The 15,514-nt window shown below is 42.7% G+C and overlaps 1 protein-coding gene across 11 annotated transcripts in view; it reads right to left on the reverse strand.

Annotated features, from left to right (window-relative positions):
- Positions 1–12,547, reverse strand: part of HFM1 (helicase for meiosis 1) — a 155,894-nt gene extending 143,347 nt beyond the window's left edge. For 2 of the 11 annotated variants that reach the window (XM_075936502.1, XM_075936493.1), the window contains exons 1-4: positions 12,449–12,547; positions 7,660–7,761; positions 7,164–7,279; positions 3,882–3,941 (exon numbers count right to left, since the gene is read on the reverse strand). In XM_075936502.1, the coding sequence (XP_075792617.1) occupies positions 3,882–3,941; positions 7,164–7,279; positions 7,660–7,730 (247 nt within the window). In that variant the 5' untranslated portion in view covers positions 7,731–7,761; positions 12,449–12,547. The other 9 variants (XM_075936503.1, XM_075936500.1, XM_075936496.1 and 6 more) reach the window with 8 other exon arrangements.
- Positions 12,548–15,514: the final 2,967 nt, after the last annotated feature.

Below are 15,514 nucleotides of genomic sequence, written 5' to 3' on the forward strand. Positions count from 1 at the left end.
TCTCAATCTAACCTGAGCATAGCTATTGGCACATGAATCCCTGTGGCCTTGGAAGGGCATGTGTGTGTCTGTGTGTGTCTGCATCATTCCTCCAAGTCAAGCCTCTGCTTCATCCCCACCCCTTCCCACTCCTGCTTCGCCCTTTCTCCCCATCGCATCCCTTCCCTCAAGACCCCTCCCCCTGAAGGATGTGGCCCGTGACCTCGGGGATTACCAGGGTGCCTAGCATGGTGCAGCAGCAGGGGTCAGGTGCTCCTGCACTCACTGCAGCAGCAGTAGATGCAGGTAAGCAGTGACATAGCAGCCTCTGCCCTGCTGCCAACTCTCAAGCCTACCTGGTTACTCAACTTCACCATGGCAGAGGGAAGTGAAGTGCTCCAGCCTCAGTGCAGGCTTGGGAGATGGTTATGGAATGAAACAAGCAGCTGCATAGCTCCACTTCCCTGTGGCTCCAGCCGTCATGGTGAGTATAAAGGGCCCAACCTCTGCTGCCAATCCCAGCCCACCTAGGGCCCATAGCAGGCTAATCTTGAGTATGGGGGACCATCCCATCCATAGGACAGTTGGGGCAGGCACCGTGGGGCCTCCTAAAGCGTGAGGCCTGAGTCGGCCATGACCAACCACAGTATGGATGGGATGGCTCTGCACTCACCTCCCCTGGGCCACATGGATTTAACAGTAATGATGCAGAGCTAACAGCCATAAGCCACAGTAGCCCCACTGTGCTACTGGTGGTGGTGGCAGTGAGGGTCCCCAGGAGGAGGTTTAAATCACTCCAGAGCAGCAGGTGGGGCTGAGGCACGCATGGGGGTGGGGGGGGGGGTTGCTCAGGCCAGAAGGCAGGACCAGAAGACTGCACAGAAACCTCTGCCCCCACTCCTGGAACCCTGCCAGAGAGGAGATGCCTTTTGGCCTACAAGGAGGATTTGAGGACTGGCACTGGCCATAAGGTAAATTGAATTTGAGACCTCTGCCCTCACGAATTTTGTCTTTACCTGCGTAATCTTAGTTCTTACCTTTCTATTGTCTCTTTCCTAGCCAGCTACTAACTTCTCCTTTTTATCTACCCTTTTCCTCACTTCATTCTAACCAAATTGCATAACTAATAACCTCATTATTTCCTTCAGCTATTCTTGCCTGTCCATCTTCTTCCATGTAGCCCCCTTGACCTAAAACTCCTCCCTTTCATGGTTCCAACATCTTCTCCAAGTACCTCAAAGGTTTATGATTCTTGATTAATTATCAATATAATTTTTTAATTATGACTTGTATTCCAGTAATAACCAGTGTATTAGGCACTGTCCACTCCCAGAGAAAAACACAGTCCTTTTCATGAAAAGGTCACCATCTAAAACTGAAAGTATTTTTAAAAAATACTAAGGGGCTGTGCCCCTGCTTACTGTATTTGCCAACCCCAGCTCTCCCCCATGGCCATCAGGGAGGGCCGGGCTGCAGCCACAACAGCCCGGGCTCCTTCTCTGTCCCCCCGGCCAACCTGGGCCCCTTCGCCCTCTCCCGTCTCCCTCCAGCCCAGGTCCCTTCTCCCTCCCCTGCCACAGTAGCCTATGCCCCCATTTTCCCTCCTCCCCCTGCTGCGCCAGCCTGGGCTCCTTTCGCCCCTCCCCAACGAGCCAGGGTCCCTTCTCCCTCCCTGCCCCACCAGCCTGGGTCCTTTCTCCTTCCACCCATGCTAACACCCCCTCTCTCTCAGCCACAGCATGTGCCAGGCCCAGCTCTAACCCCAGCGGCCAGGAAGACGCAGGGGTGCCTGTCTGCCCCAGGTGGGGTGCAATGACACGCAGGTATTGCCATGTGCATGCGGCACTCCAGGGTACTGCAGCCTGCTGAGGTAGGGAAATCAGCTGCACAAGGGGTTGCTGTCCCAACCTGTCCCCTGTACAGTCCCCCCCCTCGCTGCTCCCTGCCACAGCCCAGCCCGCAGAGCTCAGGGCCACCCATCCACTCTCCAGGAGCAGCAGCACAAGGGGTTGCTGTCCCAACCTGTCCCCTGTACAGTCCCCCCCTCGCTGCTCCCTGCCACAGCCCAGCCCGCAGAGCTCAGGGCCACCCATCCACTCTCCAGGAGCAGCAGCACAAGGGGTTGCTGTCCCAACCTGTCCCCTGTACAGTCCCCCCCTCGCTGCTCCCTGCCACAGCCCAGCCCAAAGAGCTCAGGGCCACCCATCCACTCTCCGGGAGCAGAAGGGAAGGAGCAGACAGTTTGGTGCAGCGGCTCTCCTGGGCGGCTTGGGAGTGCTCTGGCAGTTGCGGTAAGTACAGCCACTGGGGAAGAGTGAGTCTCTGCAAGGGCAGTAGGACTCCGGGTGGTCAGGCACGGCACTCCCACTCCCTAAGAGCACACTGCTGGCACATAAGCCTGGCTGAGAACACCACTCCTAGCCTGGCCCCGGGCTGCTGTCCCAAACACCATACCCTCCCCCTCACTCCGGGCTGTCACAGCTGTGATGTGGGATCTGTCAACTACTGTGCCATGTTTCTTGAAGTTGAAATCACAGTGGGGTGGGATGTGGAGGAAGGGGAGAAGGGTCTTTGTTTAAAATAGCAATTTCAAGTGGCGAGGGGAAGCAGCAAGGTTGGGCTCAAGCTGGGAGAGGGAGGAGACAGGTGGGACACAGAATGACATGATGACATCACTCAGTCATCCCTCAGGATTTTTTTTTTAAATATATAGATTATATTTTTTTAAAATCAACAAAAATTGCAACATCTACAAGACTCATACATTTATTATTTTATCAAAATATTTTATCACACCACTTCTGCTCTTTTTACTGTTCTTTTTCTTTGTAAATCCTGATCCACTAAGGTACTGACTCATGTCTAAGAATAATTCAACCCCCCCCCCCCATTCAATTCCTGTTGCTTTCAATAGAAGATGAAAGCATTTACTACCTTAAAGAATCAGGCCTTTAGATTGGAAACTCGTGGGGACAGAGACAATGAATTTTCAAAAGTGCTTAAGTGACATAAAAGCAAAAGTTTCACTGATTACATTAAGGAACTATTTAAAATGTGCCTATCAAGCACTAAGCATGCTATTGTCACTGTACAAATAAGAGTTATTCATTATTATAAGCCCTTTTGTCTTTTGTGGTTTAGGGGTACCTTGTTAATTTCATCTTCCTGATTTGGTGGTCTACAACAGTGGTTTTCAAACTTTTTTCTCATGACCTAGTTAAAGAAAATTGTTGACGCCCGCAACTCACCATAATTTGACTTGAATGTGGGTTCCAGGATGGGGCTGAGGATGAGATCTTTGGCGTATAGAAGGGGTCCGTAGCTTTGAGGTGCAGTGGCTTACTCTGAGCATCTGCTAATTAGTGGTTCAGTGGGGCTGCTAAGGCAGGATTCCTGCCCTTCCTGGCACTGCAGACTATGCTGCGCCCCAGAAGCAGCCAGCAGCAGGTTCCCAGACAGTGAGATTGCAGAGCTAGTGCTTGGGTCAGGTGCAGCCCACAGAGCCCAGTGTGCTCTCCTAACCACCACCCTGGAGCCAAACCTGCTACTAGACAGTTCTGGGACACAGCGTAGTCTGCAATGCCAGGACTGACATGTAGCCAGCCATCCTGGTATAACCCCCACATTGGTCACCTGATCACCCTGCAGCACTGAGACCCAGTGCCTAACATTCCATGATCCAGTACTGGATCGCAACCCGTAGTTTGAAAGCCACTAATATACACCAAACCTTCACCATTGACTCATTACTTCATCTTACCTAAATATTTTTAACTTATATTGAACATATCCTGAATTCATCTTCATCTGAGAGCGTGCATATACATTATTAATACATATATCACATCAACAGGGTAGTAAATATTTTTTTTTGAAATATTACAAAGAATAATTATAATTACCTTCCATACCAAAAGTCTTTGAAGCATCAGGAAATGACTGTACTTTAACTTCTTTTCCATCTTCAGAAGAGGAAAATATCATTTACACTAAAATTTGAACACTCAGGTATATACATACTAAATTTATTTTTCCATAACTCTTTTTCATCTTTTTATATTTTTAATTGCATTACCATAAATGTCAACTTTCTTCATCCCAGTGGAACTCTGTAATCTATATTTGTGTATGTATAATCCGTTGTTTTAAATAAGCTGCAAAAGTCTCAACAGAAGTTTTCATATATACGTATTACAGTTTTCTCAATATCTTCCCAACAAAAATATCACATTTTTGATAATACAACGTATTACAAATACTAAAAAACAAAATTTATTTTTTTTCTCATGAGTGTATCTAAGTTTGCTTGATTGAACTGAAATCTGACTACCTAGAAAAGAGTCTAGACAGATTTTTAAGGACTCAATCACTATGGATAAGCTATTAAATCCACCTATCCTTCCCTTCGAAGAAATATTCAATCTTAATGGTAGACTGCCAATTACTGGGCAAATGAAAGAGTGAAATTTAAAGACCTGAGGATTGGAATAGCTGGACACACAAGTATTGTTTATATGTATGACTGCACCTCTTGGACAGCAATGATGCTGGATGGATGGCTGCTTTTTCTAGTGTATTATTTGGCTTTTGATGTCATACAACAAAAAACAAACTAATGCTATATATAGGGGCATTTGTGCTAGTTAGTAATTTCCTTAAAATAACAAAATCAGCTCCATGCTTAACTTTCTCATAGAAGGGTTGAGCTCTGGGAAAATTTAATTAAGGTACTAAAATATTGCCAGGAGGAAATATCTGTTTTTAATTACATGCAAAATAATAATAGCATTAGTGCCTGGAGCTCTATTAAGTACTTTCATTTCCAGGATCAAAAACTCAGTCTTTGACAAATGTATCTGAAATAATAATATGATTCTGATAGTTGATGAATTATGATAATTGACTAGAAACATACACTTTTTTTAATGTTCAGCTGGTACTTTCATCATCAACATCTGCTTGAAAGTTAATTAATATTTTATTTTCTGAAATATTTCTACCAGGTTGTTGACAAATCCTGAATCCATTTTTTATCTTAATTGTGGTCAGAACAGGAAAAAAAAGGAAATCAATTCCAGACTTTCATGTTGCAAATGATTAATCTTCTTCTCCTAAACTTAACCTAAGTATTTCATGCTTGTTACAAATCAAGTCAAAATGGATGGACAGGTACTGATGATTTAACATTTACTTCTTCAACAGCGCTCTTAAAATGTGATATAAACTTCTGCCTTTATGTCTCACCTATAAAAGTCAACACATTATTCCCTATATAATATTCAGTCAGTAAATTAAACCACTGCATAAAACAGGACCAAGTTCACGTAAATTATCTGTTGGACCATGCTATTTTCTCATAAGTACTCTATCATGTACACTGGTTTTCAATGCAGATGTATCTTATGCATCATGCGGTCAATAGAAAACTTACAAAAACTGGTCTACTTGCTATGCTCTAATGGAGCAGAAAACTCAAAAAGCTACATAGCAGGTAGAAAGCATCCCCTCTCCCCCTGCCCGGCAGATTTCCCTTGGTCACAAAAGACCTTTTAAGCTTCATACTTAAGAATCTTCAAGATCTAAAGGAATCAGACACTACCTTCTCACAGTAAAAACCCTGAAAACTGAACAGACATATGAAAGATGACAGGGTACTGCAGGAGATATGCAAATTATAATTTAGTAATATGATTAGCATGAGTCACAGGTTGGAATAAGTGTGAAGACAAAGGGATTCTATACAGACAGACTTGGTTTTTACTAGATATCCAAAGATATGTACAGATTCTGATCATTCCAGTGATTCAGAAGTACAGACCCATTTCTTCCAACCCATTCTTTCTTTCAGAACAATTTGGAGGACACGTCAGGATTGGAGTCTTGTGGTGTTTCATATTCCCAAAATGGGATTTTCCTGCACGGGGGGGGGGGGGGGGGGGACAGTTTGGGGTATATGTGTAATTAATGAGTAAGAACAGCAGAATTTGGCCAAGTATTCATCATCCTATATTTCAAGTCATATTATGAATATAAAAAAAACATGATAGCCAGTATAGTTTGTTAAATACAAACATTTGCAAATGTAGGAAACTATATTAGGATTATTTTTGTACAGAAGCATATGAAGCACCACAAATAGCACCGCAATTCAAGATACACACACAAAAAGTCTATCAGTCACAGCAGCTGAGAGCTGTACAAGTTGATTTTATGATAGTATAACACCAGGAGAAAATCCTGGTGTTACACATCATAACTTTTTCTCCTGGCAGACACTCTGTATTCTCATTTAAAATAATTATTTATTGTAAATCTTTAGGTCAAATTCTAAGCTATGTCTTCTGAATGAAGCAGTTAGGAAGGCAGAGCCTGAAAGGGGTAAATGGAGAATGGAAGGACAAAGGTTGTTTTATACCACCTCACCTTTGATTTTTTGAACACTGGGCTTATGTGAGGGCTATCATAGGGTGCGTCTAGACTGGCAAGATAATTGCGCAAAATCTTGCCGCCTGTCTACACTGGCTGCAAGTATTTGCGCGGTTCTTGCGCAAATACTCCGACACTCCCGCTCAGGGATAAGCCTTCTTGCGCAAGTATTCTTGCGCAAGAGGGCCAGCGTAGACAGCCAAGTTAGCTTCTTGCGCAAGAAAGCCCGATGGCTAAAATGGCCATCGGAGCTTTCTTGCGCAAGAGAGCATCTACACTGGCACTGATGCTTTTGCGCAAAAGCAAATATTTTGCGCAAAGGCACATGCCAGTATAGATGCTCTCTTGCGCAAATACTTTTAATGGAAAAACTTTTCCGTTAAAAGTATTTGCGCAAAATCATGCCAGTCTAGACGCACCTATACTGTTACAGCTACCTCCCATGGTAAAAGCCAAAAGCCACAAGCCAAAGTAAACAGAGTCTGGTCATGCCTTGCTCGTCTCCACAACACCACTTTCTACCCTGGAATACCTCTACATCAGGGACTGTGCATGACCACCATGAAATCCTAAAGTAAACCTTCTGCACTCCCAGCAGAGAGGATATGCCTAGGCTTCACTCCCTTGCACCACTAGAACACAAAAAAAGCACACTCATACCCCAGAAACTGAGCTATTATTATCTAAATAACATATTTAAAATACTTCATGTGAGCACCAGTATATTTCAAATTAAAAAAGAATGTGAAACAATTTACCTAGATAGTTATTTTTTTCCAATTCCTTCTGTAACTCCTGAGTGGCTGCAATTTCAGTAACAGATGGAGCAGGTGCAAGATACCAATTTTTTGGCTCTTCATGTTCTAAATATCTGCTAATAACACAAGTTCATGAGATAAAAATATTCTGTATCCATTTGCCACCAATTTTATGTCAACACTAATAAGTACCATATTGATTCTTCCTTCTGTTATAAATTATTTTTAAAAAGCCATAGTAAATTTAAGACATAAAACTTCTGTTAGTCCATGATTTATAAGTACATACTGCATACAGTATAGACAAAAGCACAAAATAACACTGTTTGGTGCACTTTAACCAATATTACAGATTATGTGTTCCCAATCTGGGACTAACAATCCTCCTCTCTCTCTTTTATGTGTCAGCCAGAAGGTGAGAAATCCCCCAAAAAATTTTCTGGTGCAACATAAGATCAAGATATGGAAAAGTTTGAGAATCTGTAATCAAACTTACTTTTGATTTTCATCTGGTCTTTCAAAAAATAAATTATCCAATGAGAAGACAGTGGCTGTAGGATTCAGCATTGCTCAAAATCAGACATGAATTTTCATTACACTGTAAAACAGCACAAAGTTGAATTGGGAAGAACAAAGACTGCTTTCTAAACAAATTAAGTGTGTGGGAGGGGTGGGGGTATACACACTATTTTTCACCTCTAGATTATTATCCTTGTTTCAAAAAAATAGGTAAATTCTTAGTATGAACAGAAAACAACCTATTTCTTGACAGAATTTAAAGATTATTTATTATCAGTAATGCTATATGCCCAATACTCTAACCATTCATGTATCTTCTTATATGTTAAGCACATACTAAATGTCTGCTGGATCAAGACCTAAAATTTGTCTCTGTACCTACTGATAACAATAAACTAATAAACTGATTTTTTACCACATTTATACCCAATGTACTTTACCACAGACTTAAATATTTAATTTTCTAAAACAAACAACTGTTCATAGCTCATCTTTTCCAAAGAAAGAGAAAAATGATGTCCAGATAGAAGTCAAACATTTTATATTACCATATCACCTTTGAAAGGGAGATGAAACTAAAGATATAGTGAAAATGTGTTAAAATGTTTTATTTCAGAAGGTAATTTTAATATACCTCACTAGACTATAATTTTAGATTTCTTTTTAGAGTATTGTCTTTCACGCTGACTACAAAGGCCTTCTCCTTTTGTGGGACCTGATTCTACGCTATTCATAGTTGTTAAAAGGATGTAGTTATTTTAATTTACAAGCAGGTCGGAAAATTTTCTATATAGGATCATATTATGTGCACATTGGACTATGCCCAATCCTTTAATCACCAGGTAAGAATGTTTTTTCTTTCAGTTCTTTGCCCAGTTTAAAACTCCCTAAATTATAGTAAATATAAAATTTAAAAGAATTTACTAGAACTGAACTTAATATGTACTTAGGATATTAAATAGCTAGGACACAAAACTTAAGTTCTGCTATGAATAAAATATAGCTGTATAAACCCAAGTGCTTTCTAGGGATGTAAAAGAGTAGTCGATTAGTGGACTACCCACTAAGCCAAGACTTATTGGGTAGTCGAATGAGCTAATCACATTCTCCCTCCATCCCCTCCCCCCACATGCTGCCTGTATATGAGAGGCAGTGGGGCGGGGGGGGGGGGGGAAGCAGCTTAAAAGCCAATTCCCCCCAGCACTGTGGGGTGCAGGGGCCACAGGAAGACATAGCAACAGCGGTCCAAGCTGCTTCAGTTCTGGCTCGCTCTCGGTCTGTGGCTTTGCAGTTTAAAGCTACGTTGTCACTGCAGCGTTCTAGCGCAAGAAGTCTGTAGCACTAGTTTTTTGGCGCAAAGGCTTCTTATGCACGACCATGTCCACACATCAAAGCATCTTGCTCTTGCGCAAGGTGAGCAAGTGCTTTTTTCCATAAGGGTTTCTTGCATAAGAAACCCCTCTGGAGCATCCACACTTGCCTTCTTGTGCAATAACTGTAGTGCTAAAAGCAGTTATGCCTCAGAAACGGTGGTTTACCTAGGTCGGAAAAAGCCCTCTGTTCTGATGTTAACTGCCCATTTAATAGCGCTAGAGCTCATTTGAGGTGTGGATGCTCCCCAGGTTTTGCGCAAAAACCTTGTAGTGTAAATGTAGCCTAAATTAGGAGCCAGGCTCCCTGTACACCCGGCTCCTACTACATTTAAATGGCAGAACCGCAGCAGCCCCTCATCAACTAATCGTATAGTCATTTACTCGCTACTTAACATCCTTAGGCTATGTCTACTTTCGCGGCTTCTTGCATCAAAAGTATGCAAATAAGGCTAAGCGTGGAATATCATGGCACCTCATTTACATACCTAATGAGCCACCATTTTTGCAGAAGAGGTTCTTGGGCCAGAAGGAGCTGTCTATATACTGCCCCTTCTTGTGCAAGAAAGGGGCAGTACACAATGCCATTACGCCAATTATTTTCAGGAGTAACGGCATTGCGCAAGCGGGTTTTTCTTGCACAAAAAGGAGCAGTGTAGACAGCTCCTTTTGGCGCAAGAACCTCTTCTGCAAAAATGGCAGCTCATTAGGTATGCAAATGAGGCTCAGCAATATTCCACCCTTAACCTAATTTGCATACTTCTGACACAAGAACCTGTGAGTGTAGACATAGCCTTAGGCTGTGTCTAGACTGGCAAGTTTTTTCGGAAAATCATCTGCTTTTCCAGAAAAACTTGCCAGCTGTCTACACTGGCCGCTTGAATTTCCAGAAAAGCACTGACGATCTCATGTAAAATCATCAGTGCTTTTCCGAAAAACTATGCTGCTCCCGTTCGGGCAAAAGTCTTTTTCCGAAAGACTTTTGCGCAAAATGGCCAGTGTAGACAGCATAGTACTGTTTTCCACAAAAAAGCCCTGATTGTGAAAAAGGCAGAAAAGCATCCTGCCAATCTAGATGCGCTTTTCCGAAAATGCTTTTAACTGAAAACTTTTCCATTAAAAGCATTTTTGGAAATTCATGCCAGTGTAGACGTAGCCTTAGTGTTTACACTGGTTAAAATCCCAGTCCCAATCACTTCAGTGGAGTTGGGTTTTTACTGTTTTGATAGTTTAACTTTACTATTTTGAGTAGGTCCACTGAAATGTTTTGGATTTGGGTTAAGACTATGCCTAATGTGGCAGATATGCTTTTGGGTAGGTGAAGAAACAAACAAGAGGCCAGCCAAAAGTATCCCTCTGTCAAACTACTCCAAAAGGGGAAAATTATGGGACTTAACCTAGTCATCATCCAAAGGGCAATCCAGTGGTAAAATCAAAAGTAACATACGATGATGTGAAAGAATTCAGACTCACGGTAGTAAAATAAAGCACAAATATTCACAGAATTGGAGCCCGAAACTGTACACAAATATAGGCAAGTTCATGTTTTGGGCCTGTTTACAATTTGATGTTTCAAATCAGATTTAGCAACACATTGATTCACGGTTACCTTTCAGATGTATGCTTCTGCTAATGTTACAATTCAACTATAAATATATTGTAAAGACATTTACATCCACTGAAAAGCTATCTCAATTTAGTTTTAAAATGTTTTTATTTCAGAATATTCATGTATTTCCAAGGAAGACCCAGACCTGAAAACCTCTGTGTAGCTCAAAAGCTTGTCTCTCACTGGAACTTGATCCTAGAAAAGATCCTGTTGCTTGTTTTACAAACTGTTTATTTCTGTTAATATGCAGCACCAAAGCTTTTTCTAAGAAAAAAATCAGAACTATGAATTCCTATAAACTTTCCTATTTTTAAACACGAAAGCATATTCTTCTGTTATTCTATCAGATAGAGGCAGCAAATGGGGAGGGGGAAGAAAGGGTACTTCAAAGTGGCAGCTCCACAGGGAGTCTGTAACCAGACTCCATGAAGTGCTGCCCCTTTGAAACACTGCCTCCGTGTTTCAGAGCAGCGCAGAACAGCACAGCACAGAATTGACCCTGGGGTCCACACAGCGCTGCTCCTTTGAAATGTTGTGACAGTGCTTCAAAGGGGCAGCACAGCACAGCTGAGCCCACACTCTGTACGGTGCTGCCCCTTTAAAAATCCCAGCTGATCCCAGATTTTTCATGGCATTTCAAAGCAGGAGTACAGCATGAAGCCTCGGGTCAGCAGGGAACTTTGAGTCCCCCACTGACCGTGGGCTCCATGAGGGCAGTTCTTCTTTGAAATGCACAAGAGCCCCCACTAGGGACTCTTGTACATGTCAAAGCTGGCACACCTCCTACAGTGGAACTACCTGCTAGCCCCAGGCTGCACATCGAGTTCCGCATTCCTACTTTGAAATGTACAAGAGCCCCAGCATCTAAGAATGGCAAAAGAGAACTCCGAATCCAAATAAGCTTTCCCATATTACACTACAGAACATTTACCCATATCCTTTTACTCTGTATCCGTTAACAGGGGAGCTAGCAATGTGATATGAAATGTGGACAATTAGAAGGCAGAAAAACCAGCTTCCCCAGTTTTCACTTTTGGCCGCTTTCACAAGTCAAGAGCCCTTTTGTTCCCACACCTTCCGAGTGTGGACATAGCCTTAGGTTTAGTCTAGGAAACTCCTTAGTGCCTCGCCTGGAACATGGCTTAGCTCCAACTGTTGGGAGCTTAAAGTTACTAATCAGCAATGGCAGGGATTGATGAGCCCTTCCCTTTGGCCTCCGAACTCTGTATGGTCACTGCCAGACACTCAATTTGGCTCTGCCCACGAGGCAGCCCGGCACAACTTTGCACCCAGCTCCTCCAATTTTTAGTTAGCGGGGGCAGTAGAGCAGCCACCTACAACCTGGCTTGCTCCGAACAGGACTCCGCGTGAAGTGTAAACTCTCCAAAGCCGCGTGCGCTGGACACTCGCCCCATCCTTCCTCCTGCGATCAACTCTCATAAAGTCGCACCCCAAAGGGCCTCCACCCCCTGCACAAGCGACGGGAGAGCCTGGTCTCCCTGAAAGATCAAGGGAGTGGGGGAGGGGGACTGGCGCTTCAACGGAGCGACCTTGAGCTACAGAGCCGACAGGCTCCAGAGCAGCTGGCGCGCCCACCCGAGGCCCAAGAGAGCTCGAGGAGGCTCACTCAGGCCAGGAGCCTTGGCTGAGGCTGCTCTGAGGTGCGAAAGCAGCTTCAATTCTCTCTGCCCTCCGGGCTCTCGCGACGTCACTCGGGCCACGCTTGGCGAGCGCAGCCAACGTCGGTCCCCCCCGGACCCGGCGTCACGAGGGGAAGCGGACCACACCTTGTCCGGCTGCCTCTCCCGCCACCGCACAAAATGGCGTCAACCAAGAAGAGAGGCAAAACGCGCGAACGCCCTGAAGAAGGCTCCCGGAGAGCGCCGATCGATCGATCGCATTCCTCTCTCAGGCTTTCAAGCCTGCCTAGATGATCGAATGATCGATTGATGAGCTCGCCTCCCATTTGGTTCAAGGACTCCTCGCCCTTGCTGGAGTTGTCGTGTGGGTCGCGCTTGCTCTGGCTGTGCTGAGAGGGGTCTGCTTCGCCACTGGCTTGTAGTGCCTGAATTGCCCCTCAGCAGAACACAGTCAGAACATCACGTCTTGTGTCACCTTCAAAATCATTTAGGCTTAGAAAGGGAGACGAAGTCATTACGAGGATGACTCTAAAATTGCAGCTCCTGGCAATGTAGGGGTGGGTTTTCTTTCCCTCTACTTCGCCAGAAGGAGGGGTGGGTTTGGTGTTTCTGGTGGTGACTTGCTTCCTTCCAACCTGACTCAGGCACTGCTCTGGTCAGCAGTGGAAATTTGCTTCTCTTTGGGGCAGGCAGCTAGGGGGCAGGGTGGAAGTTGCAGAACTTGCATGGGATGAGATCCCGAAACGGGCCCTATGCTGCCAGAACAGATCTGGGCATGAGCTGCCTTCTCTCTGCTCCTTCTGCTGGAAGCGGGGGATGCCTGAAATTTTCCTTCTCTGATGACCCACTTAATGAAGGGTCTAGAATAAATGATACCTTGTTGTTTCCTTTTTTCTGGGCTCTACTGGGATTGAGGATAAATACAGTAATTCCTCATTTAACACTAGAGATTCATTTCTGAAAATGTTCGTGCTAAGCGAAAACGTGCCATGCAGGGTTAATTTTCCCGTTAAAAGTAATGGAAGAGGTGGGGGTTGCGTTTCAGGTGGTGGTGGTAAAGTCAATTTTTTGTTGGTGCTGGGTCATCAATGTCAACATTAGATATCTAGCAACACAAGTCGCCACAGTTTGTTAAAACACAAAGAAACACGTGAGTGAGCGGAGGAGCGCTGTGACCACGTGTATTCATCCGCTCATGCCTATTACCACTGTTTTCACCAACTTGTACCTCCGCACAAAGTAGTCAGCTATTTGATTATTTTCATGTTATTTCGGGGATGGTCGTGTTATTCAAGAAACATTCCCTAAAAAAAATCATGCTATTGTGAAACATGTTAAGCGGGCACATGTTAAACAAGTAATTACTATAAATAGGCAGGTGGACTTGGGAACTATAGCACATCTATACATTTCAGGGGCATTTAGAGCAGTGTTTCTCAACCAAGGGTACTCTAGAAAAGTCTGGGGGGGGGGAGGTACGTCAACACAACTGAAATTTGGAGAAAACTGAATTTTTGTTTTAAGTTTTACAGCGCTTTATAATTTTTGTACTTTTTACACCCAAAAATGTTGCAATGGTAGAAAAAAAATGTGTCTGAAAACTGTAGGTACTGGGAGTACTTATAACTTTTTAAAGGGGTACTTTATTTTAAAAATAGGTTCAGAAACTGATCTAGAACATCAACAGCTATTAAAGGGGGCTTTTATACCTTTGTATGTTAGGCACTCATCTGATGGCGCTCTCATGCCCCAGGTGGCAAAGCTGTTTCATCTATATGCCCTCTGTTATTGCATTCCTTTCTACCAGAAATCAGAATGACTAATCAGATTCTCTTAAGGGCAAAATGGAAAATACATCTTGTTGCAAAGCCTTCACGCAAATTCAGTGCCTGAAAAATTGCCCTGAAGTATGTAACTGAAGAGAAAACCATGAATACACACAAATTGTGCTAACAGTGAAATAAGAGGGAGAAATAAGGAAGGACAACATTCTGCTTAATGTTACACATCTGTGAATTTGGAGTAACTCAATTGGTGTCAGTAGATTTAGGGCTTGTCTATACATGGAATTATTCAGAAACAGTTTATTCTTGAATAACTTCATTTGTAGACAAGCCCTTTTTTCAGTGGTGGTCATGAAAGCAGAATTTAGACCAGTGATTTTCATACTGAATGCATTAGTAAAAGACACTATAGTAATAGCTGCGCTAGAAAAAAAAAGATAGATTAGATTCATTAGGTTTATCTGTAGAGTATCTCTGGGAGATGTGTGCAAAGATCTACAATATTTTCATTTAATCTTAGAAGGGATTTATTTATTTGTGCTTCTGAGCTTGAACATGAAATCAACTTCTGAATATTTTATTAAAATCAAAGAGATATTAAGTAAAATATTTTAATTGCAAAAGTTGGGGGTCCATAAAAATATTGTAGATTGCAGTTGTCTCACCATTAAAACCTTTCTTTTGAAATAATAAACTTCAAATTAATTGCTATATTGTCTCAAGCAATCTAAATTATAAACTGGTTCAAAGCTTTATGACATCCAAAAATAATATAGAGGGAACTACTGTAAATACGTATTTTCTCATACATAAATAGATGAAAACATTTTTTTTCTCAAATACTGATTTATGAATTTCCATATATTCTTTTTATATATAAACAAACTTTTTGGTTCCCATTTTTTGAAAATATTCTTTAATGTTTTACTTTCTATTTCCAGGACTTAAAGTGTGCTTATATAATTTAAGTATTTCCTCGGATACCGTACTGTGTTAGCCTGTAAATTTAAAAACAAGTAGTCCTGTGGTAACTTAGAGACTAACAAAAATATATAGTATTATGAACTTTCATGGGCAAAAACCACTTCATCATATGATGAGCTGGACATCAGGTCACGATAAAAACATACAGATTAAAGATTATCCTCAGTCTTCCACTTATGTGTATATGTTTATCAATTATCACCATCATAGAAACGTCTGTCCTGGACAGACTCAGAGTATCAAAACTATGTTGTATGAAATTATGTGAAAACCCACACCGTGTATTCAAAGATTCTAGCCTTCTATCATCTAAGTACTGGGCAGGCAGCCAGAGGTAAATTGTAAGCTCAGTCATATTTCCTATTCCAGTGTGATAGTTGGAATTCTTCCTTACCAGTGCAGAGTAAAATAAAAGATTTCACGGTAAACTACTTAGAATTCAGTC

Source organism: Pelodiscus sinensis, chromosome 9 (assembly GCF_049634645.1).
Source record: "Pelodiscus sinensis isolate JC-2024 chromosome 9, ASM4963464v1, whole genome shotgun sequence".
Taxonomy (NCBI): Eukaryota; Metazoa; Chordata; order Testudines; family Trionychidae; genus Pelodiscus; species Pelodiscus sinensis.